Consider the following 24836-nt stretch of genomic DNA (forward strand, 5'->3'; position numbering starts at 1 on the left):
CTCCATTTGTGTAACTCATTAAAATGTTTGCGAGCTCACAAAGGACGTTAAGCAGCTGACTTTCTCCCAATGAATCTTTTCTCTGCTCTATTGTTTGTGTTTGGAGGTAACATTAAAATGGAGAAGCCCGCTGTGTGAAATGCTGATTCTGATAATGCTGTTCACTGAAGGATAAAGAGCCCATCTTGCTGTGACTTATCTTCCTTCTTTTTTTGGCTGAAAATTAAGCCTCTCAAAGGCTCGTGCACTTGCATTTTCCAAATTCTTTGTGGAAATTTAGTACTTTGCTTGGGAGATTGTGTCCACATATTATAAATGAGATGCAAACCCACAATCCCCTGGTTCTCTGTGGAGGAAATACAAATTGTGACTAGATCAAAGTGTCGTCCTTACCTGTTCGATAAAAAGTTTGTAAAAAAAAAAAATACAAAGCAGGTTTTAAAAAAGTGGCTTTTGTTTGAGAGCTGATGTCCCATGTAGCAGTTTAGCAGCCGTACATATGATGTCACTCCAAGCATTGAAGTAAATGACGTCATACATACGACCACCAGGCCACCACCAGTATCAACAGCTGAGCTGAATGAGAAAAAATAAAACAACTTCTCATGTCATGGTCTAACAGCTTCATCACCTACACAAGTCTTTTGTATTCAACATGACAAAACCACACGACACAGAAACACGTGGCAGACCTGCAGAGGTACATCAGGCATAAATATTTAGCTGGAAGACCTCGTCCTCAACTCAAGCAGAAACAGAGGCTGGGAAAGTAAACTTCCATCTCCCTGCGACATTGAAGAATACCAAATGATTTTCCATGAAGCCCATTGACTCAAAAAAAAGTCTGTAAAAAGTTCAAAATGTTTTTTCACCCAGTTGGTGTTGAAGATCATTTTATTAAGACCTTAATTATTCAAGTAACCATAATTTGTACAAGCTCCACGTCAAAGTTTGACTTTTTTAATAGGGCACATCATTACATGATAGAACACCATGTCAAAACATGTCATCCCTATATGACATACGGTTTGTGTTATGCTCTGTGACTGATGATTACAACAGCCCCATTAAGCTAATTGATGACATTCCTCAAAAGCTGGAGCTGGGGAAATGTCGTAGCTCTCCAAGATGCATTAAATATCTGATCCTGGGGTTCAGAAGAGCCCAAGATCAAGATTTGAGGTCAAGATCTCCATTAAGATCTTTCTGCTGTAGGCTGTTGTTTATATGGCACTGCTATTGGACATTAATATAATGTCCAGAGATTGGTTAATAATACGAGATTATTGCATTACGTTTTATTTCCTTTATTGCCTCTATTAACCTCTAACAGGAAGTTTACCTCCTGGTGTTTTATGCATAGTAAATCTTTAATCAATTTTTCTTTGATAAAGATCACATTTTCTACTCTCCACTGCCTTTCATTATTTTTTGCTATACGTGTATAGCCTTTATTTTGAGGCCATGTACATAGCGGCACAAAAGTGGTACAAAAATAAAACCAAAACTAAAAAAAAGTGACTTCTTTGTTTTTCTGTGGCTGATGAAAGGATGTGTTGTTATCATAATAACAAATAACTTTATTAACATAGCACTTTTCAAAATCGACATACAAAGTGTGTTACAAGAGCAACAGAATAAATCCAGAGTAACAAACGTAAGAAATAAAAAGACAATTTAAAGCTAATTAAAGCTCAAATAAAATCGGGCAGAGCCTCGTCATTAAAAGTAACCTTGTGACTGACTTCCCCAATCCTGTTCCAGAATGCAATCGTGCGGTTAAGTGCTTTAGACAATGAGACCGTTTTTGTTATTTTGACTCTGTGCACCAACACAATGGATTTTAAATCAAACAAACAAGATGTGATTGAAGTGCAGACTTTTAAAGGTTTTACAAAAGTATTGTATTAACTGTTTAGAAATCACAGACATGTTTATACATCGCTACAGTCTTCAGAGGCTCAGAGTAATTGGACAGTTGACTGGCAAGCAGTTCCATGTTCCCTCATTATTTTCTATCACAAATTAAGGAGATAAAACATCTGGAATTAATTCAAAGTGTTTAACTTTAATTTGGTAGCTATTCACCTTAGCTCTCCAAAGAGGAAAAAAGAGATGTCGATATAAAGACAGAGATCATCATTAGGATTGAAAAACCAAAATAAACTTAACAGAGAGAGAAAAAAAACTTTAGAAGTGACCAAATCAGCAATCTGGTGATTCTTAAACAGAAGGAGCGCAGAGGCCAGCTCAGCAACGCCAAACGGCCTGAAAGACCACAATGATGTGGATGATCACAAAATAATTGAAAAACACTGGTTAACGCTCAAGAAAAGGAAGTCCAGACTCTGCTAGAAAATACCTTAAAGACCCCATTGAGCAGATGGATGGATGAAAACAAAGATATGGAGGAGAAAAACAGCTTGAGTGTATTGCATCATCTGTCAAACACAGTGGAGGAAATGTTATTGCATGGGCATGAATGGCTGCCAGTGGAGCTGGGTCACTGGTGTCTACTGATGGCGTGACTGCTGATGGAAGCAGCAGGATGAATTGTGAAGTGGACAGGGCTATATTCTCTACTCAGATTTAACCAAATGCTGCAAAACCAATCCAACAGTGCATCACAGTGGACGTGGATAATGACCCAAAGCTTACTGCAAAAGCAACCCAAGAATTTCTCAAGGCAAAGAAAAGGAGTATTCTTCAATGGCCAAATCATTCACCTGAATCTCTGCCTCCACTTATGAAAACTGAAAACAGAAAGGCCCGCAGTCACACGGTATGTCATGGTCCCCCTGTCCTCTCAGGTTCTGAGTTTCTTTCATTCTTTTAATAATTATAACAGCTTAGATTTGTACAGCACCTTTCAAGAAACCCAAGGACGCTTTACAAAAGAGTATAAACAAACGATCTTCTCTTCTATTTGCTCCATCTCTCTATCATGTGTATATATGTGTGGGCTTGAGTATTAACTTTGTTTACTCCTCCCACAAGTAGATCCTCAACTGCTACCAGCAGCAGTATATAACCCTTGTTCTCCTCTCTGTTTCTTGTAGGAATGACTAATTTAGACCTCTTACCTTGTTTGCTTGTTAACTTGGTGACCAGTGCGCCATACTTACCTGACCTGTCCTCCATTTTTTGCAGATTGTGTCCTGGTGTGCCTGCCTTCCTTCTGGAGAAACCTGCCTGACTTACTCTTTTTCTCACAAAAAATACTTACCTGTGGGTTTGGAGGGAACTTACCTGCACTAGCGTGTGTGGAGAATATGTCGCAGTAAATACAGCTGTGGAAAACAGAATTTTACCTTCTACTCGTGAAAGCAACCAAAACCAAGCTCTGCCTGCAAACTGAGAGAAGAGTGAACCAGTCGTAACTGGATTTGAACCTACAAAAAGAGAAAGATTTGAACCCCAGTGTTTCAATATCAACTTTAGTAGTGTTGCGAAATGCTGTAAATACTTACCTGCTGTGAATTCAAGAGTGTTAATCAAAGCCTTTGAACTTTTTCCAGCCTGTTGCACCAACCATGAAAAAGCAAGTGAAGGCTACTGCAGTAAAGGCCTGGCAGAGCATCTCAAGGGAGGAATCCTAGTTTGTCCAATTATTTTTGAGCCTCTGAAAATGGTGTGCTATGTATGAAGATTTAATGTAACACAAATAATAAATTAAACCTCTTGCACTAAAGCTGAAAGTCACGCTTAAATCACACCTTTTTAATCTTTTGATTGGAAATCCACTAAAATATTCATAAGTTTAAGAAATGACTTGTCCAGTGTGTCTTTTTGCATCTGAAGATGTCATTTTACATTAAAACTGTTGTGATCTTCTGCATAAAGGGCAAGGATCAGCTATATTTTGAAGCAGAAAATGCACATCTATACATATATATACTTGGCTCATTTATATTGGGGGATATTTAAATTGGGGTAGTTCTAAAGTTAATTTTACACGGTGAGTGAATTTCCTGGCTAAAGAAAACCACTAGACCACAACATATTATACATCCCTTTAATGAGAACTGAATCCTGTTCAGGAAACATGTACAGCATACAAAATGGGCAAAGTGAGAGATAGGGCCTTCAGAAATATATGCCATTGTACATCCTTGTGTAAAAAGTGTGAGCTTACCACCAGGAGAAACCAAAGGATCCAAATGGAGCCCATTAACCTCATATCTTCCTCTCACAGGCAGATCTCTAGAGAGAGGGAGGAGAACAACATGTTAAACCTATCAGAAAAATAAATTGTCTACCGTGAAGGTGACTGACTAAACAAACAGTGTGCTGTTTCGAATCAGGATTACAGCTTCTCAGGAGAAAACAGTCACAGCAATCAGTCATCTGAAATGCAAAACACTGCAGCAGCGCTGCAGTTTGTGACATTCCACACTCCTCGCCTTTGTGCGCGTGCCTGGGAGATGGTGAGACGGCGTGTCTGTCAGGATGCGAAACAACCGCATAAAAGGAGTAACTTTACATTGTGAGAGCAAAAAGAATGACGAAAAGCAGAAACACATTCGGACCAAAATAGTTGACGCTCATTAATCATTTTGCGCTGAGCCTCTAGCTCCGCAGGACGACAGGAGCTGGGCGGACGGTTCAGTAACCGAGTGCATGTGAGATTAAAATTCTCTTCAGGTCTCTTTTCTCAGGCTAACAGAGTCCCTGTTGAAAACCCATCATTCTGCAGTTTGAACAGTTACAATGACCCACTGGTTGTTCTCCACTCCCCACAGTGGCGCAGGGGTCAGGGTGTTCAGCAGATACGCATGCATGAGCCAGTCCAATAAATCAGCATGAAAAGACAATTTATAGTATTTGTTTGGCTTCAGAGGCACACGGATGGTAGGCTACTTAGCTTTAGGATGACAAATATACCTGGATCTGCCAAGAGTGTAAGTCTAGCGATGCTGATGTCTGAACAGGAATCCCTTGAATCTTTTCCAGTTCTTATGTTTCGACGTTTCACTGGTTTCCTTTGCATGTGACCTGTTAGTGTTAGACTTGATTTGAACATTTTATTGCTGGTTTTTAAAGCCCTTCACAGTCTGGCTCCTGCCTATACCTATGAGATGTTAACTTCATATGATCCGGGCCGCTACTTGACATCTTCTGACCGGGCCTTTGTTAGTGGTTCCAAAGGCTTTCATTAAGGCAATGGGAAACCAATCGTTTTCTTTATGTAAACCTCTTTTTGAATCACATGGTTTATCATTCAGTGTTCTATAGCTGCTCATGGCTTTATCAAATCTTTTTCACTTTTAAGACCCAAATCCTTCTTTTTCTTTTGATTTTTTTTAATTGTTATAATTTATGTTGAATTGTTTTTAACTCTAACTCTAAATAAAAGTATTTTGCAAAATTTTACAGCTTACAGTTTGTGATTAAGAAAACAGGAAATGTTTTCTATCAGTCCCTTTATGGAAATACATGCTGACATTTACTGACTAGTAAATGGGGTTTTAAAAACAAAAATCCAGAGCCCACAGAGCTGATCTTAAATGTACAATTTGGGCTGAAAAACTGCTAAAATCCCACAAATTAGGTTTAAATAACAATTATAAATAATAATAATAATGAGTTAGAGAATGACTGTAATTAGCCCACTCCTAATCACCAAACATTTTCAGTCCAAGTCTAAATGCTGCTCTATATTTTCCAAAAAATAGACCAGAATTTACTGGACTATTTTTCTGGGTCCACCTCAGTGTCTAAAAGCTGAAGATCATAACGACAAAGCAGTTTACACCGCTGCTTTGAAAAGAAGCGGGGAAGGAAAACAAAGAAGCGCACAAATATAGCGATCATTAGGAAAGAGATGAGACATGACAGGCGAGGGAGAAGTATGGATCCCAAAATTGCCTCTAGGAGCAGAAGATCCATGAACACTACTATTACTGCAGCACAGAGGTTCCACATCAGTCACTTATCCTGCTAATCACCACTGGGTGATCACACGCATGTGAATTTATCTAAAAGTGGATTAATTGCATATTCTGTGAGGCAGAGACTTTCCACAACGAGTCAAATAACAGTTAAACGCTGTTAGGACAAATGACATTACTCACTTCAAGGCATCACTGAGAACGACTGAAACTGTCAAGCAGGAAATAATGTTATTGTATTATTTCAATTATTTCACATATTTTATGTATGTAAAATAGGAAAGCACTTTAAATTTTAAATGCCACTTTTAATGGGTCTGTGAATATCAATATTACTCTGTCTGTAAAATGAAGATAGAGCTACAGAAGGTTTTTAGGCTAGCATAAACACTGGAAACATTGGGTATAGCTAGCCATTGTCCACAGTAAAAAAAACAACAAAAAAAGTTTTTTTTTGTTTTTAGATGGTAACAAGAATTCAAACAAAATCAGAAAATACACCTATGGACAGGTTTTTAAGGCGCCTATTGCATAATTGAAGTAGTAGGAGAGCTGCTATGTAGGCATTGTTATAAAGACTATGGGGACTGGGTGTGTACTCGGTGCCGGGTAGGTAGTTGGGACTGTTTGAGACATCAATAACCCCTGGAGCATTTCAACATTATAACACACTCTCTGCCCATCAATAATAAATTTGCACGTTTCAAATCTTAACAGCTCTGCTTCACACGTGACAGGACTCAAACTCAAATCTCCAGGCTATATTCGACTTTCATCAGGGAAGAGGTTAGGCTATCCTTTCCCATTAGCTCCGAGTACGTGTCTAAAAATAGACCCCAGAGCATTTTGTAGGCGGATGGGTCCAATGTGATAAGAACAGTGAGGCATGAAGCTCCGCACACTCCCCGTAGAGAAGGTGAGAGCGAGCGCTCAAACAGGATGAGGGGGCACAGAGGAGAACGTAAACAGTATAACAGCGCTGTTTAGGACTGGAAGCTGATGCAGAGCAAGCAAAAGGTCAATTAGCTGCAGCAGGTTAGGTGCAACATTAGTTATACTCTAAATTACTTTGAAAATACAGCAGATCCATTTATTTTCACTTTAAGGGTAAGCTAGAGACTAAATGACTGTTAAAAGCAGTATGTCTTTAGCTTTTATATATTAAATGAATTCAAAATGATGACATCAGCTGCTTCTATTATGTCTTTTGTCTTTGATTGATGATTCCAACAGCAGATTTCTTTTAAGCCTAGAATCTAGATTTGTGCCTTTTTTATTTAAAGAAACTGCAAACGTGTAAAGGGCGTAATGTCAACTTTGTGTGTGCTGCTTCTTATTGGAAATTTATGTGTTTTCCCTCCGTTTTTCCTTCCCCTCGTCTCCCCCTTTCTCCCTCTCTTTATGTCGTCTCTATATCAAACTGACAGCAGCAGACAGAGCCACCCATCTCTTCTCTTTCCTCATGCAGCGAGCGGTCACAGGCACTGTGACAACACAGATTTGTGCTGACATCACATCGGTGATGGAGGATGCGGCGTCTCCTGACTCACCGTTTCAGACCCCATCGCTCAGGCTGAAGGGAGCAGGCACACAGACGTGATCTGGCACGCCGTTGCCAGGTTGCGATAAATGAGCCGGATCATGATGCGAGCTCAGGTGGATTAGTTTGATAAACTGACAGATTGTGAATGTTACCCGCAAGGCCGTTGTATAATTCTTGCTTAAAGAGCAAAGTATTTGAACTGATTTATAAACTGCATGATCTACAAGCTGAGGAATTTCCTTACTGCTTACTGCTACTCAAGTTTACAACACATCCATAACCGCACTTCCCAGGGAGTTTTATGTATACTATGTGACGACCTCCTGTGCTGTCAAAGAGAGTGATAAAGATTAGAAATAGCGTGTGGATGATACATCGTACATATACGCATTAAATAAGAGACAATGTTCACTCATTAAGAGTTAACAATAGAATCAGTGTATATGCAGTATTTTATAGCAGTGAGCGGTATCATGAAAACATGGGATTGGTGGAAAAATACAGTGGCCCTGAGAGGCCAAACGGACTGCAACTTAAGAAAACACCAGCAATAAGAAAAACGCCACAAAAGCACACAAATCACAATGGAAACAGGAAAAACGGAAATAGAAAAAAAAGAAAACAGAAATAGGAAAAAACTGATTTCCAAAAGCACATGGGAAGTGTTTCTGGGGAGACAATAACCCGACGGACCAGTTGCAGGAACCAAAACATGTTTTGTGTGCTTTTGCAGCGTTTTTAATTATTACTATACACACGTGCAACAATACATAAATATTCATAAATAATCCTTAAAGCACCTCATAAAATAAAGCACACTGGGATAAAATAACCCATTTTCTTAAAGGTAATCTATGAAGCTGATGAAGTAATGTTACTGTGATATATAGCATAATGAGGTCTGTCTCTTAAACCACAATATATCAATATATTCCTATTTATGTGAAATCTCTTTTTTTCCTGCAACAGTAAGCAAACTTTGTGGATTCAACGCAGCTTAAATCCGTCACTATAAAAGCCTGTTTATATCATTCAAAGCTCAGAATCCAATTTCACAGATTGAATGTTTACCAGCAGAGTTTTCACAACCATTTCCTCCAATAAATTGCATCGCCCTGGGCGAAAATAAATAAATTAAAAAAACGCCTTGTGATGAATAAGTACCTATATCGCCAGCTATTTAAAGTCTCTGCAAGTTTACTTTCAAACTATAATAAACTTTAACAAGACAAAGCATGCCAACAAATAAGAACAAGTAGAGAAACAACCAGTGAAAATAAAAACCTTTGCGCTGCTTTGCCCGTATGGACTGATCAGTCACTTCCAACACTTTGCTATGAGTCACGTTTTGAAGTTGGAAAAATGTGAAATGACTTGTTCGCGTTTTTTAGGTTTATCCTCTGTCTAAAAATATACCAAATGTTTCTCCAATTAAGGTAAAAAGAACAGCTAGAGTTGTTTCCTCTCCATGCATTTACCTCCTCCACCGCCTCCATATCCCACTTTTCTCTGCGTTCTGATTTCCTCTCTGGCCTTTATTTTCGTTTCCATATATCTCCAGCTCCTTTAATCTTTTTCCCCTATCACCTCTTTTCTCTATCGCTCTCTCGTCCGCCTCCCCCTGTCTTCACTCCGGCTCCCCCTTCTCCTTGCCCTCCTTCCTTTCTCTTACAATCTCCTGCTTTAAAAAAGCTCTGCCTTTCCAGCTTCTTTTTCAAAGCTTTTTTCTCTCACTCCCAAGGTAAGCCTAAAATATACGTCAGCTAAAAAAGTGGTTAAAACATTAAACAGCTTCCTGATATAGAATTTTTTTTCATCTCACTTGGTTGCATTTTAGAACAGTGCTATTGCTGATTGTTGTTCCGCAGCATATTTCACAGAGAGATCAGAGAGCACACACATCAGCTAAAATATTTACTCCGGTGAAGCCGCGCACTTCTGTTTATACTGGATTAATAATATAGTCGTTTCTCAGGAGTGGACATGATGCTTAAAAAGTGCATGTATGAACACGTGTGTTTTAGTGTACAGATGGATCCTGTTGTGTAAAGTCCTCTGAGTGCTCAGAGTATAAAAACACTACATAAATAGAAGTTCACTGTAAGGTGACCTTAAGGGTCTGAGAGGCGCCTATAAATAAAAAAAATGCATTATTTACCATAGTTTCCGTAGCTTAGACAAATGGGACTGTTTTTCAGTGTATGGGGGATAAAATGCAGCACAAGTGGAAGTTAATGGCTCCGGCTTGGGGTGTAGAGATTTTAATATGGTACTAAAATAAATACCAGCGTTCGGTTAACTAGATTGATATCACAGGCAAAATGATGTCTGAAGCAGGCAATTATTCCACGTGTGCGTTATCTCAGTATAAATACTTTAAGCTCTTTTCCAGTATACAGACCGGATTATGCTGCTGAATATCTCACAGCGGAAAGGTTCAATATTTTACAGACACGAGAAATTACTGTTGTGTGACCATGCACCTGCCAGTAATGATGCATGATGACAGACATTTATTAGTGTCACTAATTTCACTTTACCTGTCACCATAGAATGGCTATTAACTAATAGGCAGGAGCAATTAACTTTTCCCATGGGACCACATGAGAAACTGGGACTGTTGTGGAGGGCCACACCACAACACTATTAGTGTTGCACCATTTTCTTCTCTTGCAATGAAAAACCTTAAAAAACATCTATATGTATTTGGGCATACAGATTTTTCTTATTTAAACTCAAGAAATATTACAGAGCAAAACTTGATCCGTTGTGAAGACTTTGAATTTGAAAACATTACAGACCGAGCGCACTGCAAAAAAGCAACACAAAATTCAAATCCAAGCTTGTTCTGTAACGTATAGACACACTCTACACATTGTGTTTTTGCAGAAACTTCTTCAGCATTTAGAAGAAAATGAAGTCGACATCAGGCAGTGCTTTAGTCCTGATGTTTCTAAACAAGAAAAGGAAGAAACTGAGATTCCTGGTTCATCCAATTCTCAGGAGAAGGCAGCAGCAGAGGAAATTTCATGGTTTTTCATGGCTCAAATGAGCTTGATGTGTGTATGTTTTGAGCTAGAAGTGCACTTGTTGCCATGTGCAGTGGTCTGATTGGTCACATCTGTTTATTCAGATCGGAACAATAAAAAAAAAAATCTTTGTGCAGCATAAAAGTATGCCTCAAGATTTGGGAGTGCCAAACCCCCCTTATCCTTTCTTATCTGTAGTGTTTCAAATTTAATTCTCGGTCTATGACCATTCCATATAAACTTGGATATAATTTTGTCCCATAATCTAAATAGTTTTTCAGGTATATCAACGGGTAGTGACTGAAAAAAGTAGAGAAGTCAGTGTAAGACACATACTTTTATCGTCTCTGTTCGAGCGCCAATATCTGATGGAATAGTAGCCCACCTATCCAAATCACTCTTAATTTCCTTATCTAAGTTAACGTAGTTAAGTTTATATAAGTCCTCAATGTTTTGTGATAAGGTTACCCCAAGATATTTCATTTTTGTTGCTCTCCAATTCAAATTATATTTTTGTTTTATAGTTTTGTATGGGTGATAGTTGAATGTTAAAATCTGAGTTTTATTCAAGTTAAGCTTGTATCCTGAATAAAAACCAAATATCTCGAGTTGCTTAATTAATATGGGAATACATATGTCGGGATCCTTTATTTTATGCCTGTTTTATTTTCTCTTGTTAAATCTTTTTATAGACTTGTAATCTTATGTGCAGCACTTTGTGATTCTGTCTTGAAAGGTGCTATATAAATAAAAATGTATTTATTATTATTTATTTATTTCTATTTTGCCTAATTGCTTGTGCAATAAAGATTGCAAACAAAGTGGGAGAGAGGCAGCAGCCCTGTCTGGTAGAACAATTTTATACTCTCAGTTAAACTGCCGTTTATTCTTATCCTTGCAGTCGGGTTTTGATAAAGCGTTTTAATACATCTGATAGCTTTATCATTAAGTCCAAATTTCTCAAGTACCTGATATAGAAAATTCCAATTTACACTATCAAAAGCCTTTTCTGCGTCGAGGCTTATAAAGACTGCACATTTTCCTTTTTGTTGAATATGATTGATAACATATAAAGTTCTCCTTATATTGTCTTGGGTTTGACGTCCCTTTATAAAGCCTGTCTGATCTTCGTTGATAATATCTCTAATAAAATATTCATATCTTTTAGAAATAATTGAGGTATATATTTTATAGTCAACATTGAGTACTGATATAGGTCTATAATCTGAACAAATCTCGCTGGATTTTTTTTTGGGATCACTGTTATAACCGCTTCTTTCCATGAAGAGGCATTTCACCATATTCGAGTGTATAAGTGAATGATTTTTCAAGTAGTGGTATAAGCTGCTCTTTAAAAGTTTTATACCACTCGGAGGGTAAACCGTCACTGCCGGGAGATTTATTTGATTTTAATTTATTTATTGCTTTATCTATCTCTGTTTTTGTAATAGGAGAGGTCAGAAGGTCATTTTGATTGTTCCCAATTGAGGGTAAATCCAGTTTCTCAAGAAAAGCTTTTATTTGATCAATGACAGCGGAGAGAGGTTGGCTGTATAACTTTCTATAGTAGTTCCTAAACTGAGTTCCAATCTCTTTAGAGTCATAAATTATTTGATTAGTTTCTATATCCCTTATCTTATGGATTGTCCGATCTGTTTGCTGTTGTTTTTTTAATTGTTTTGCCAATAATTTGCTTCCCCTTGGTCCCACTTCATAGTAGGATTGTTTTAAAAATCTTTTCTTCTTTTCTATTTCTGTAACTAATATTTTATCTATTTTATCTCTAATTTCTTTAATTTTTGGAAGCAACGAAGGGTCTTGTGTAGTCTTGTGTTGTTGTTCAATTAGAAAAAGATTCTCCTGCTTGTTGCTTGTTGAATTTCACACTCTTTTACCCTATTTAAATCATTATTATTCATGATAATGATTTAAATAGAGTTAGTTAGTTTTAAATATGAAAAAAAAATGCTGCACAAATCAGGTACATCATCTGTTGGTGTGACAATGATTATGAAGCCAAATGGAAGAATTTAGAAAAATCAGTACAAGGAAGAGAAATTCAAAGCCATATAGGAGACAGAAAAGAAACAATGAGAGTAATTAAACAGCTGAATTCAGTCACTCAGTTTACGCTTGAAATATGGTTTAACCTGATACGGAAATACAAACTAGAAAAAGAGCTTGGATTAATCCGATGGATAGCCTATGATAAGGGTTTTACACCCGGTTCTATGGACCAAAGATTTAAACAGTGGATTCCTAATGGATTAACAGCGATGTGTACACTAATTAAAGATGGGAATTTTATGAGTTTCCAGGAGATTAAACAAAAACATGACCTAAGTAATCAAGATCACTACAGATATTTACAGATTAGGGACATTTTTAATAAAGAAGTAAAACATAGTGTAGATCTGGATAAAAATTCAATAATTAAAACCATAACTGAAGTTTACAAAGCAAAAAAAATTAGAATGATCTCTACAATTTACGAGCATATAATGGAGGCAAGAGGGTGTACAACAACATATGTAAAACTGAAGTGGCAGAGAGAGTTGGGAGTGAACATATCTGATGAGGAATGGTCACAAACCTGGAAAATACAGCAGTCAACAACATCATCACGTGCGTGGAGACTGCACTGCTGGAAAAATGTAATTCGATTTTTTATAACACCCAAAATTAGGAACAAACATACTTCATTACCACAACCGTGTTGGAGCGGCTGTGGAGAGGTAAATATGAATCATTCCCACGTGTTCTGGTTCTGTCCCAAGATTACAAAATTTTGGGAAGATGTTCATTTAGTTATAGGTAAAATTCTGGGTTATGCTGTATCTAAGACTTGTACATCATTATACTTTGGTGTCATTACGGGAAATGTGATGAAAGAAGATAGATACATATTGAAAATGATGCATGCTGCCTGTAAAAAGGCAATTACAAGAAAATGGAACGAGATAGACCCACCATCACAGGACGAATGGATCAAAATTATAGATGAAATACAAACTATGGAACAATTGACCTACAGAATAAGGACTCAGGAAGATCAATACCATAAAAAGTGGGAGAAATGGACTGAGGACATAAACCCAACAGGATAAAGACCAACACATTGATAATGAGAAATGATCAAACTGTAGAAACAAGGAGATCCAACATGTTTTTTTTTGTTTTGTTTTGTTTTGTTTTTTGTTATCCTACCTGTTGTATTTATCTTTTTGTTGTTGTTGTTGTTGTTGTTGTTTTGTTGTTACCCCCTATCCCCCTGTATAATGTTTAAAGAAAAACAATAAAAAGAAAGTAAAAAAAAAAAATCAAGCTCAGTTCAATAAAATAAATTTTACAAATTCATCCAGTGAAATTACACGGTCAGACTCACCTAAATATTAACGCACAAAGTATTTGCACAGATTTTACATGTCTGGTGTGTAAAGTCTGGAGAGGTTTGAGGGCAGCTTATTGTGGCGGCCCTCCACAACAGTCCTGGTTTTTCATGCAGGCAACACTCTGCTGAGCCCAGAGAAAATGAATTGTACATATTAAGATTATTCAGGGGCTGAAAGATGGGAGCTGATTTTACATGAAAACGCACTTGAACTTATCTAAATTGCTGTCAGACAAACAAACAAAAATAAGTCGAGAATCGCTCTTTCATAGGATCATCATGTGCCACTGAGTCTCCACCACCCACACAGACCATCCAGCGGGACTGTCTCCTCGAGCAAAAACAAGGCCGCTGCTGATTCTGTGGTGCGAACTGTGGATGACCAACGGAAGACCAAAAACGTTTTGACAGGGGGACTCATCTCCATGATGAGCAAACAAATCAAGATGCAACTGAATACACAAAGCAAAAGTGATTGTACAGTTAGCTCCTCCAGCACAATGTGTCTCATCTTCAGGATTTCCTGCATGTCTCATGCATTTTAGGCATTCTACAGTAGTTCTCTGATTACCTTTCAGTGAGTGCACAAAAGAGATCTTCATTTAAAATCCCTCTCTTCACCCCACCTCCCCCCACCCCCTTCTATTAAAAGCCCTGTTGTCTGCACTCAAGTGCCTTTCTGAAACCAGGCCTGTTATTTAGCAGCGAAGTGGCAAGAATATGGTAAGAGGGGGATGAAGCAAGGAAGCATTGTTTGGTCTGTGTTCCAGCTGGTCGGGACAAGTCTCCTGTAATAGAAAGACTCTCCCTGGCTCTGTGTAAACAGTTGATTTATACCTGATCTTTAACTCCATGACGTCCCACACACTTCCTCTCCTAGACTAGAAAGAAATTAAATAGGGAGACAGTAGAGAGAGACGAAGAATTATAAAGGCAGGTAAAGAAGGGAGACATGGATACAAGGAACAGGCCTCTTTTGGGAACAGTCTATCATACTCTAGACTTCCAGATACAGTTACTTAAACCGCTGCCCATGATTCCACCGTTTCAGTTTCTTCTAACTAAAATGGTCTCATTTAAAGCACCAGAAGCATACATCACATGTTTATTGGAGTTAACTGGTGTTTGCCAGGCAGATGGGGAGCCATCTCAGCATTTCCCGCACAGGGCTTAACTGTGACTACATGGAACAGGTTGGAGGCTCCCGAGCCACTCTTCAGCTCCAACAGCTAATAACTCAACTGTAATGAGCAGGCAAAGGTGTGCCTGTGCATCTTAAGGACAACTTTTCCTTTTCCCTCCATCCCAAAGTGAAAATGTTTTTTTCCCCTCCATTTTTGTCACATGCCTAAACTAGCCTAAATTGGGCTTTACAGTGGGGTCCAGCAGTCTGCCCAGCAGTTGGAAGGCTTTTTCACTTCCTGTATGTCGCCACTATAAATAAAATGCAGTGTGGATCTTTGCTTCTGAGCTGTGTGTCTCTGCAAAAACAACAAATTATTTACACCTACAACCTGTTCTTGGAAATCTCAGATCAAAGAAAATGTAGGTCAGAACAGAGTATCACAAGAGCCGTGGAAGGCAGTGCAAATGCTTGGCCCGATAAAATCAACCCTTCTGGCTGAAGAATGCTAAGTATCTGCAACTCGTTTAACCGGAGACGTCTCTAGTTGGATTTTTCCAGCATCAAACACAACACTGACAATATACAAATGTTATAACTTTAGCAACCTAATCAGTATCTATTCATACATTCAGCGGTTGTGCATCCATTAAATGCAGTTTATTTACAGCTGAATGTCTGGCTTGTTTTCCCAGCGAGCACATGCAATCTCCTTAAATTTCCTTTTTTGCTCTGTTTTGTTCTCCACCACCTCTGAGGAAATGATTTGCCTCCTAAGCTCCTAAACTAAGAAGCTTCTCTACTGACTCTAAAGTTGGTGCTGTGACACTTCCACAGCACTGAGAATTAACCAGAAGAAATTAAACGCTCTGCAGAGCAGATAGGAACAGATGGGTGATAATTCTTGCACATGCTAATCGGGGATTGTTTATGAATACAAAACTACTTGTTTTCCTCTTGAAATAAATTCGGAAGGAAGTGCAACTGAGCTTGAAAAGCAAACTTCTCCCACGTATTGAGTTACATGTCCTGTATGTATCCTGGCAGCCATTTAGCTTTGATTTTTGCAAACTTCGCCCACAACTTCCTTCTACTTCTCGCTCTTCAGCTCTCTTTTTCCACCTTCTCTGTTTGTCTATCAAGGTCATGGTTGTCTTTGCATTAATGTGTGGAGGGACCACCAGGACTCAAAATTCCCCACGCGTCTGTCTGTCTGTTTTGCAGCTGAACCAACTGGCTGGTTGGAAAGCCGGCGCTCTTTGTTCTTTCTGCCCACAATGTCATGAAGTAATGGCTCTTTCCTTACAAAAATATATGATTCTACATGCCTCAAATTATATCAGTATCATCCTTGTATGGATATGTATGCCACATATCTAATAATGAAAGTTTTACCTGATGAATTGCCTTCAGTGACATTTAGTATTGCACTTCTGCGATGCATCATGCACGAACCAGTCTTATTTATTTATTTGTACATTTTTATGTTTCCTAAAATTTCAAAACTTCTCAAATAAAAAAGAACAAAACTAGATTATTTTTTATCGCTTTGTATTTTCTATGAATTTTCAACTTGAGGTTTGTCAAGCTATGTCTTTTCTTTCCAAGTATGCAAACAGATAAATATTCCCTTCACGTTCACAAGTGATTATTTTCTGATGGAAACTCTACTACTGTGGGTTTACAAAAAATAGACCATCACTCAGCATTATGCTTATAGGCTAAACATGGAAAAGTCGCCAGCATTGATAAGGAGGCAAATTTTGCCAGCTGACTGGTCAGATCGCACCTGTGGATGTGCGATTGGGGTGCGATGCTGTCTCGCAGTTTCCTTCAGCTTAAAAAAAAGGCTGATATGTAAACTTCACAAATGAGCATCAATTTCCTATGAATTTTATTAAGTAATCTTTTTGAAGTTAAAAATAAAATCCAGTCATGATTTTATTGGGTTCATTTCACTTTCATTTTTTTTTGTTCATTTTTCAGAAAGCCTGGATTAGAAACTGGAGTTTAAGGGTTTAATATATAAGCTGGCATTTAGGAAGCATGCAGGATTAAGATCACTGGGTCTGTCTGACCAACCAGTTTCTGCAGGATTTTTTTTTTTTTGTGTGTTTTTGCTGCAACAAAGACATCTAATTATTTTTAGATAATAAATATCCAGTTCTCTTCAGATGCTTTGGAAAAGCATCCTTCTGATCTATTTTTCTTTTTTTTTTTGGCAAAACACAGTCACCTTCTTTGATGCTGAAGCAGCAAATCAGTCAATCAAGAGAACAAAATCATTACAGAATAATAAACAGATGTTAAACACTGCTAGTCATGCAAACAGCCCAGTCAACAAAAGAAGAACACTGGTGTGATTAGTGCTTTCAAAGCTTTCACTCATTTGCATACGGGTGATTAATTCCTACCAATGTCATCGGATCCCGAGGGCCACTGCTGAAATGGTGTTTAGTTAAAGACCTACTTTCATGGCGATATGATCTCTCAGTTCCTCGAGCAGAATTGTGCTACGCTACAAACTCTTGCAGACTTGCAGAGACACTGGCTTATAGCAACTGAAATCATCATGTTGTATGACCATTAAACAAAAAGTAACAAATTTACAAGACACCTTGTGTAATGGGTCGCCCCTTTGCAACCGGTATTAACCAGTACCACCGTAAAACTGCACATACAAGATGCTGCACTCATGTCAATAAACATGTCAGGATTTCCAGTAAGTCCAGAGACCACTCAGCTGTGTTTACTGAATATTCACCCAGTTATATAATCCACCCAAATTAGATTTTCTCCTCCTAATACCAGTTAACAAAGAAGTTTGTTTATGAAGGCAAGCTTTGTTCTGTCAGATGAGCAGCGCCCTCCCTGACACTGACACCTCCCCATTAAGGTTTTGTTTATTTCCTGCAATGATTAAGTGTCACCTTATACTTTCAGCTTCTCTGAGGTTCAGGTGCTTACAGACATCTGCCACTGAACGGAGGGTATTTCCAGGGAATGAAATTCCTTTTATCTGTCAACCTTTCCTTTCCCCCAGCCCCTTCATTTCCTCTTGACTTTCCACTAAGCACATATGTCATCTGTCAAACAAGTCAATGACATTTGTTTGTGTCATTTCCCAAAAGCAGAGCGTAGAGGACAGATGGCAAATGCAGTACAGTCACTTCCAAGTTTGGGTTCAGTGTTACAGAACTTCACTTCAAAAGTTCACTGATATATTTGCCAGATAGTTTGACATCATGGGGAATACATTTATTTTTATTTTTGCCCTTAGCAAAATATTTAAAAAAAAAAAACATTCTCGTGTCTATGTGTTAAATATTACGCTAGCTGGAAAGCTGGAAATTGTGAAGTTACTGCACCAAACGGCACTGTTACTGACATTTTCTGCCTGCAGAGAAGAAAGAAAGATTGCCAAAGACATACAAATGACTATTTTTACACTTAAAACATAATCTGTAATAAATCGTCCATTTCAGATGTGCTGGCAGGCAGATATATTTAGACACAGCATGGCTAGTCTTTTCAGCTATGCTAAAATGCTATAAATTAACCAGCTGGCTTTAGCCACAGACGTGAGAATGGCATCAATACTTCTCAAAATGTCAAAGACAGCTGAAATGTCTATCTAAGTGAATAACCGGATAACCTCTGCGTGTTAACTATCTGCAGATTCTTGGGCTATTTTTTTTCCCCACGTTTTCCTGTTTCTGCTGCCGGTGTCAAAAGCCCGAGCTTGGTTTCGGCAAGCTGAGTCTGTACTTACATGATCAAAGACTGTATCTTTACTCTAAAGTGCCACATTGAAGGCATTACTAAATAAAAGAGAACAAAATGAAGCTGTGCACCAATATTGTGCCTTTTGTGCAGAGCAGAGAAGAGCTGCTACAAATCAAAGATAAAAGATAAGCCCCCTCTGGATCAGGGATCACAATCAGACCTAAAATGGATCCCAGAGGGCAAGATCAGAAGACCCAGGGGCAGACATCTAACTTAATCCTGCTACTCAATCTTGAACTCAAACAAAACAGTTTAAAAAGCAGCAGAAAGAAAGGGCTTATTCGGATGGAAAACGATAGGCGCCTGTTGGAACAGCTAATAGCTCTGTGATGTACACTGAGTAAATGGAACAAACATTCTCAATGATAAATCAGGCTAGGTGGGAGGAAATAAAAAAAAAATAGGTTGACAGAAATATCCCTGCTACATCGTATGATCCAATAAGTCTTCAAATTGAAGATAGCACGACACACAGCGGCATTCGCACGCACACACTGAAAAACGCTCACTTTTAATGGATGCAAAATTCTATAGTTATGTCTGTAGCCCTTTTACAGCCATCAGAGCAAAATCTTTAATAGATATGGAAACACATTTCCAAGAAACCAATCATTTCCCTCAGGCAATACACAGTCCGCATAAATCCCGTACTCAACTATATCACTGTTATTGACGCATTTTGCCTGGAGAGAAGAAATCAACAATGCCAAGGACGACCGTTTAAAATGGCCTGTCAGATGAGCAACTGCGCAAAAATTGTATGTGCAACATAAATGCGGGAAGGAAAAGAGAAAAAAAAAGCCAATTGCAGAGCTCATGCCTGCAGGGCACTGCGGCACAATAGCCTTTTTTGCTAAGCCCTATTAAGGAGTAAACTATATGCAAATGATATCAGATGATACAAAAGCTGCAGAAAAATGGGAGAGGAGGATTCAATTCAATTCAATTCAATTTTATTTATATAGCGCCAAATCACAACAAATGTCGCCTCAAGGCGCTTCATAGATACAGAGAAAAGCCCAACAATCATATGACCCCCTATGAGCAAGCACTTTGGCGACAGTGGGAAGGAAAAACTCCCTTTTAACAGGAAGAAACCTTCGGCAGAACCAGGCTCAGGGAGGGGCGGCCATCTGCTGCGACCGGTTGGGGTGAGAGAAGGAAGACAGGATAAAAGACATGCTGTGGAAGAGAGACAGAGATTAATAACAGATACGATTCAATACAGAGAAGTCTGTTAACACATAGTGAGTGAGAAAGGTGACTGGAAAGGAAAAACTCAATGCATCATGGGAATCCCCCGGCAGCCTACATCTATTGCAGCATAACTAAGGGAGGATTCAGGGTGACCTGGTCCAGCCCTAACTATATGCTTTAGCAAAAAGGAAAGTTTTAAGCCTAATCTTAAAAGTAGAGATAGTGTCTGTCTCCCGAATCCAAACTGGAAGCTGGTTCCACAGAAGAGGGGCCTGAAAAATGAAGGCTCTCCCTCCCATTCTACTTTTAAATACTCTAGGAACAACAAGCAGGCCTGCAGAGCGGGAGCGAAGTGCTCTAATAGGGTAATATGGTACTACAAGGTCATTAAGATAAGATGGGGCCTGATTATTTAAGACCTTGTATGTGAGGAGCAGGATTTTGAATTCAATTCTGGATTTAACAGGAAGCCAATGAAGGGAAGCCAAAACAGGAGAAATATGCTCTCTCTTTCTAGTCCCTGTCAGTACTCTTGCTGCAGCATTTTGGATTAACTGGAGGCTTTTCAGTGAGTTTTTTGGACATCCTGATAATAATGAATTGCAGTAGTCCAGCCTGGAATAAACTGTTATCAAAGATTCGATACGAGTGAGTGTGAATGAGAGGGATTACAGTATTGCACACTTTCCGTGTCTGCTCACGCGCGTGTGAGGAAGCAGCGTGAGTGGATCTATAATTACCTTCTACTAAATTTATGGCGAGGTGCAACTGTGTGATTGCATTCCAAAGTGTTACAACCTACTTAACACTCGTGTAAACACACCACTGCTGCACGTATGCGAATCCCAGAGTGTGGTTGGAGTGCGTGAGTGTGTGTGGTCCAGGTACGACTCACATAAACGTGTTTATGGAGGGTGGTTTTTTTTCCTTAAAGGGACAAAAAACAAGTATGTCTTAGGTTGATGGCATGTTTTAAGGTCGAGATTCAAGTGAGATTGCTCAGGACATCAAAGTAAGTCACTGTAGTGTCCTCTGAGGACAGACAGTGCTACGCTGCAGTACATTTAACTGTGCTGTTACATGTCTATGTGTTATACAGAGGAATATTTACTATAAAGGCAACTAGGCAATAAATATATGAGCAACAGCTAAAATATTTCACCTATAATGACTACAGCAACCAACTAAACAATCTCCAGATGTCTTAGTTGAGTCAACTAAATGCTGGCTCTCTAATTAATAAATCTATGCACTGTAAAAAAAAAAAAAAAAAAACAGACAAAAGAATCTCTCTTTTGATCTCTGTGTTCTTCCCAGTAAATGCTTTCCTACTTTTACTGTCACTGTCACCAAGTAACAACATAACTTATCACTGCTGCACTGACAACACACAGCTGTAACGGTGATGCACATTATCCCATTTAACCTCTCTGGAGAATTACAAATTGCTATAAATAGCTAAAGTGAAACTTCTTCATCCTTTTTGGAGATCTGGACACAGCCCGCATGCTTTTCTCTTTATGTGGGACTGACAATCAGCCATCCGTGTTACTCCTTGCAGGAAAATGCAGCCCGAGTTTCCTCGCTGGACCAAGAGGAGACACGCTATCTCGTTCCAGATAAAATATAAATACATTTCTCTGTAAAGCACTTTATTTAGCCTTGTTCTTAACGTGTTCTCTGCAGCATAGCAAACTACCACTTGCCACAAAGAGGGTATATTTTTTATGGCAGTATGATCTTGATCTCTGATCCTGCCCCTGCATGATATCAAGAGAAAATTCAGCTTTTCAGCCCAGATCTCTGATTATTGTTTTGTTCTGGGCTAATTGCATAAGTACACAGAGTCCATCAACACATTCAATCTGTTCATTTTAATGCAGAGGGGGGGAAATGGCATTATGAAATGTCAAGTCCTGTTAGCAAACACAAAGACCAAAGACAAATGTCACAGTGACAGAAAAAAAATATGGTTTTATTTATACTGGCATATAAAGTGTACTTCTGTTTAAGTTATTTTTATCTGAAACTAATAGCATGCTAAAGACCAGAAAGTTTCTCCAAACTCCTTTCCCATTGTTCATCAGTGCAGCCTCAACCTGAGCCGCACACTCATGCACACAAACATCCACTTCCACTAGCTTTAGCCATCTGCTCCACTCGCTATGAATGTGAATGTCTCCCGCAATTACATCAATTTCACTAACATATGCCGAACGAGGAAAGCTACTTCACAAAGTTCAAAGAAAATGTTGAAAGTTTTGAGAGATGGTAAAAAAATCAACCTTGATTGGAGGCAGCAGATAATGAAAGACCCGAGTGCTGCTGCCTGAGCAGAAATGTCTGGAATGAAACCAAGTCCACAGAAGGTTCCCAAATCATGCGCGTATATGGGCGAGAGGATTTTTATTGTGCCTGAATAACAGATCTAATTACGTTACAGAGAATGGAAAGGAGGCAGCCTCGCTACGCACGCATCTTTCATGATATTTTAAATCATATACTCTCAAGATTTGCTTCCCTTAAGCATATTTCCACATCCTGCAGGTGGCTTCGTACGTCAGCATGACACCTTTTAAATCTTCTGTGTGACCCAAGTTTGAGCGGCAGGTAGGTCACGCACCGCATGCAGAATCTCTTCTCACTGACTCTGCAAGAGTGATTAAAGGAAATCGTTGGACTGCACCTTTACTTCCAATGAGGTGCCATGTTTCCTACTGCATTTGCAGACCAAATGCACAAAGGCTTGCTGCTAACTGTAATGTGAAATGGGGGAGTAATCTAGTGGCACCCTATGATTGGTCATGCCCTGACTGCAGGACCACATTAGGCTCACTTTAGCAGAGCACTGATTTTTTTTAATTAATTTTTTTGTATGTAACTGCAGCTCAGAGAATCACTCATCACTAAACTCTTCTATTTCATGTGCAAATAGTCAGGTCCACTTCTCTTCCTCACCCTCTGGGAATATTTTTACTTGCAGAAATGATCAAAAAACAGAGAGCCGAGGGAAAAACTTCTTCAGAAGCTGGAAAACTGACTTCAAAATATTCCACTAATATTTATAATAATCTCAATATTTAAAAAAAAAAATACAACCTTAGATCAGAGCGCCTCTTAAAACTGTGTTGTGTTTAACTTCGTGTTCCTAGATAAGCACAGTTATCTATTCGGAATCTGTGTTTTCAGCTGCCTGAAATGCTTTGATTTTTCCAGATTTCTATGATAGTGGAAAAGAGAAGACGTGCGTGAGGGGGACTTGGTGCAAATATATCAATCATGTTGCTTTGAGGACATCTTGTCAGGTGTGCACAGTATCAAAGAGTAAAAAAATGCCTCGAGATCAGAGTACAGTTTCTTTAAAGTGATGGATACGAGCACTGTCTCGACAAACAGAAGCATAAATACATCGTGGAAACCTGTTGTCGTGCAAAAGAGGTTGCCGCAAAATGTGCACATTAAAAACTAGGCTAATTCCAAGTCAATGCTCTAAAAATAACTAATGCGATGAAATTATTTAAAGCTGTCTTTCATTTTTCTTCTAAGGATCTTTTAAAGCTTCTGTGGAAAAGCTCTGACTTTTCTTTTTGTCTGGTCTGCATGTGCATTCAATTGGCGAATGGTCGGAGTGTTTTATCACAGCGCAAGTTCTTTGTCTGCAGCGGCTGAAGGTATTCTTCTGCACATGTCTTCCTGGCTTCATGCATTAACTCACTCACTCATCCATAGACACACACACACAAAAAAAACAAAAAAAAACAAAACCTTGCATACGTTTGCAGAGGTGAAGAGAGTCGCCCGGTCTCCCATTTCCTCTCTCTGATACCATTATCATTATCTGTGCCATGCTCGTGGCAACCATTTAGAGCCCAGGAAGAGTACGGCCAGCAAAGAACACTGCAAATTGGCCTGCTATTAACTAATCCGTGGATGAATGTACATTGAGATGCCCGGTGTTGTGCTCTGTTACTATTACAGTCAGTATCATAATAGTCCATTAGCACCATCCAAATGAAGTTTCATTATGTAGATGCGCTTGGGCAAAGTGCTTCCACCGCGCTACTCAATCTGCAGAATCTTCACTTTAATTGAAATCAAATTGGTGGACATTTTATAATTACTTGAGTAATTTCTCATCAGTGAAAGGTTTCCAGTTGGTTAATTTCATCTTAGCTGACATATAAATGTTTAACAAGTTGCACATTATTCCTTAAATTTAATTTTACCCTTTTAGCTAGAGTCTTGTTCTTGTTAAGCTGCATATATTAAAACGTTGTGTTTTTTTTTTTAACATTTATGCATTCATGGAAAATATAATACAATGTATAAGTACAAGGGTAAAACGATTTTACATAAATGTTACAAACAAACTAAAGAGTTGTTACTTAAAATGCAAAATAACCTTATTATACTGCTCTGGTTAGTAATCGAGCTAAATCATTCCAGTAAAATCAAAATATAGATCATCACTCCTGTGTTATATATTTTTTATAATACTATCATGAAATATTAGGTCAAAAGTAGGACTGGGAAAGATAGCATAGAAATATTTCAATCACATGAATAGCTTGTCGTGAAGCATACACACATACAACTGTACATTTTAAATGTGCAACAAAAAAATGTATATGTGGCTGACATTTGGATCCAAGCCCCTCTCGCATTTGTGGATGTTTTCCCCAAACCCCTGCAGTGATTTCAACAACAAAATCATGTCTATTTCTGAAGCAGTGCCACCTACACACAACGCCCATTCAATGCTTTTGGTTATATTTTTGGTGATTTTATGAATGTTTTACATTTAAATAATGTACAGCAGATGACAAACTCCCCCACATTTTTATATTGAGACACATTATGCTTTTTATACTTGTTG

The 24836-nt window shown here is 38.5% G+C and overlaps 1 protein-coding gene across 1 annotated transcript in view; it reads right to left on the minus strand.

The window, feature by feature from the left end:
* The window catches only part of calcr (calcitonin receptor), a 66215-nt gene that overhangs the window by 31930 nt on the left and 9449 nt on the right, over positions 1 to 24836 (minus strand). The window contains exon 2 of the mRNA XM_006787677.2: positions 4136 to 4203. Coding sequence (XP_006787740.2) covers positions 4136 to 4180 — 45 coding nt within the window. The 5' untranslated portion in view covers positions 4181 to 4203. The remainder of the gene's footprint in view (positions 1 to 4135; positions 4204 to 24836) is intronic.

The sequence above is a fragment of the Neolamprologus brichardi genome, chromosome 22 (assembly GCF_056152115.1).
Source record: "Neolamprologus brichardi isolate AB-2024 chromosome 22, ASM5615211v1, whole genome shotgun sequence".
Lineage (NCBI taxonomy): Eukaryota > Metazoa > Chordata > Actinopteri > Cichliformes > Cichlidae > Neolamprologus > Neolamprologus brichardi.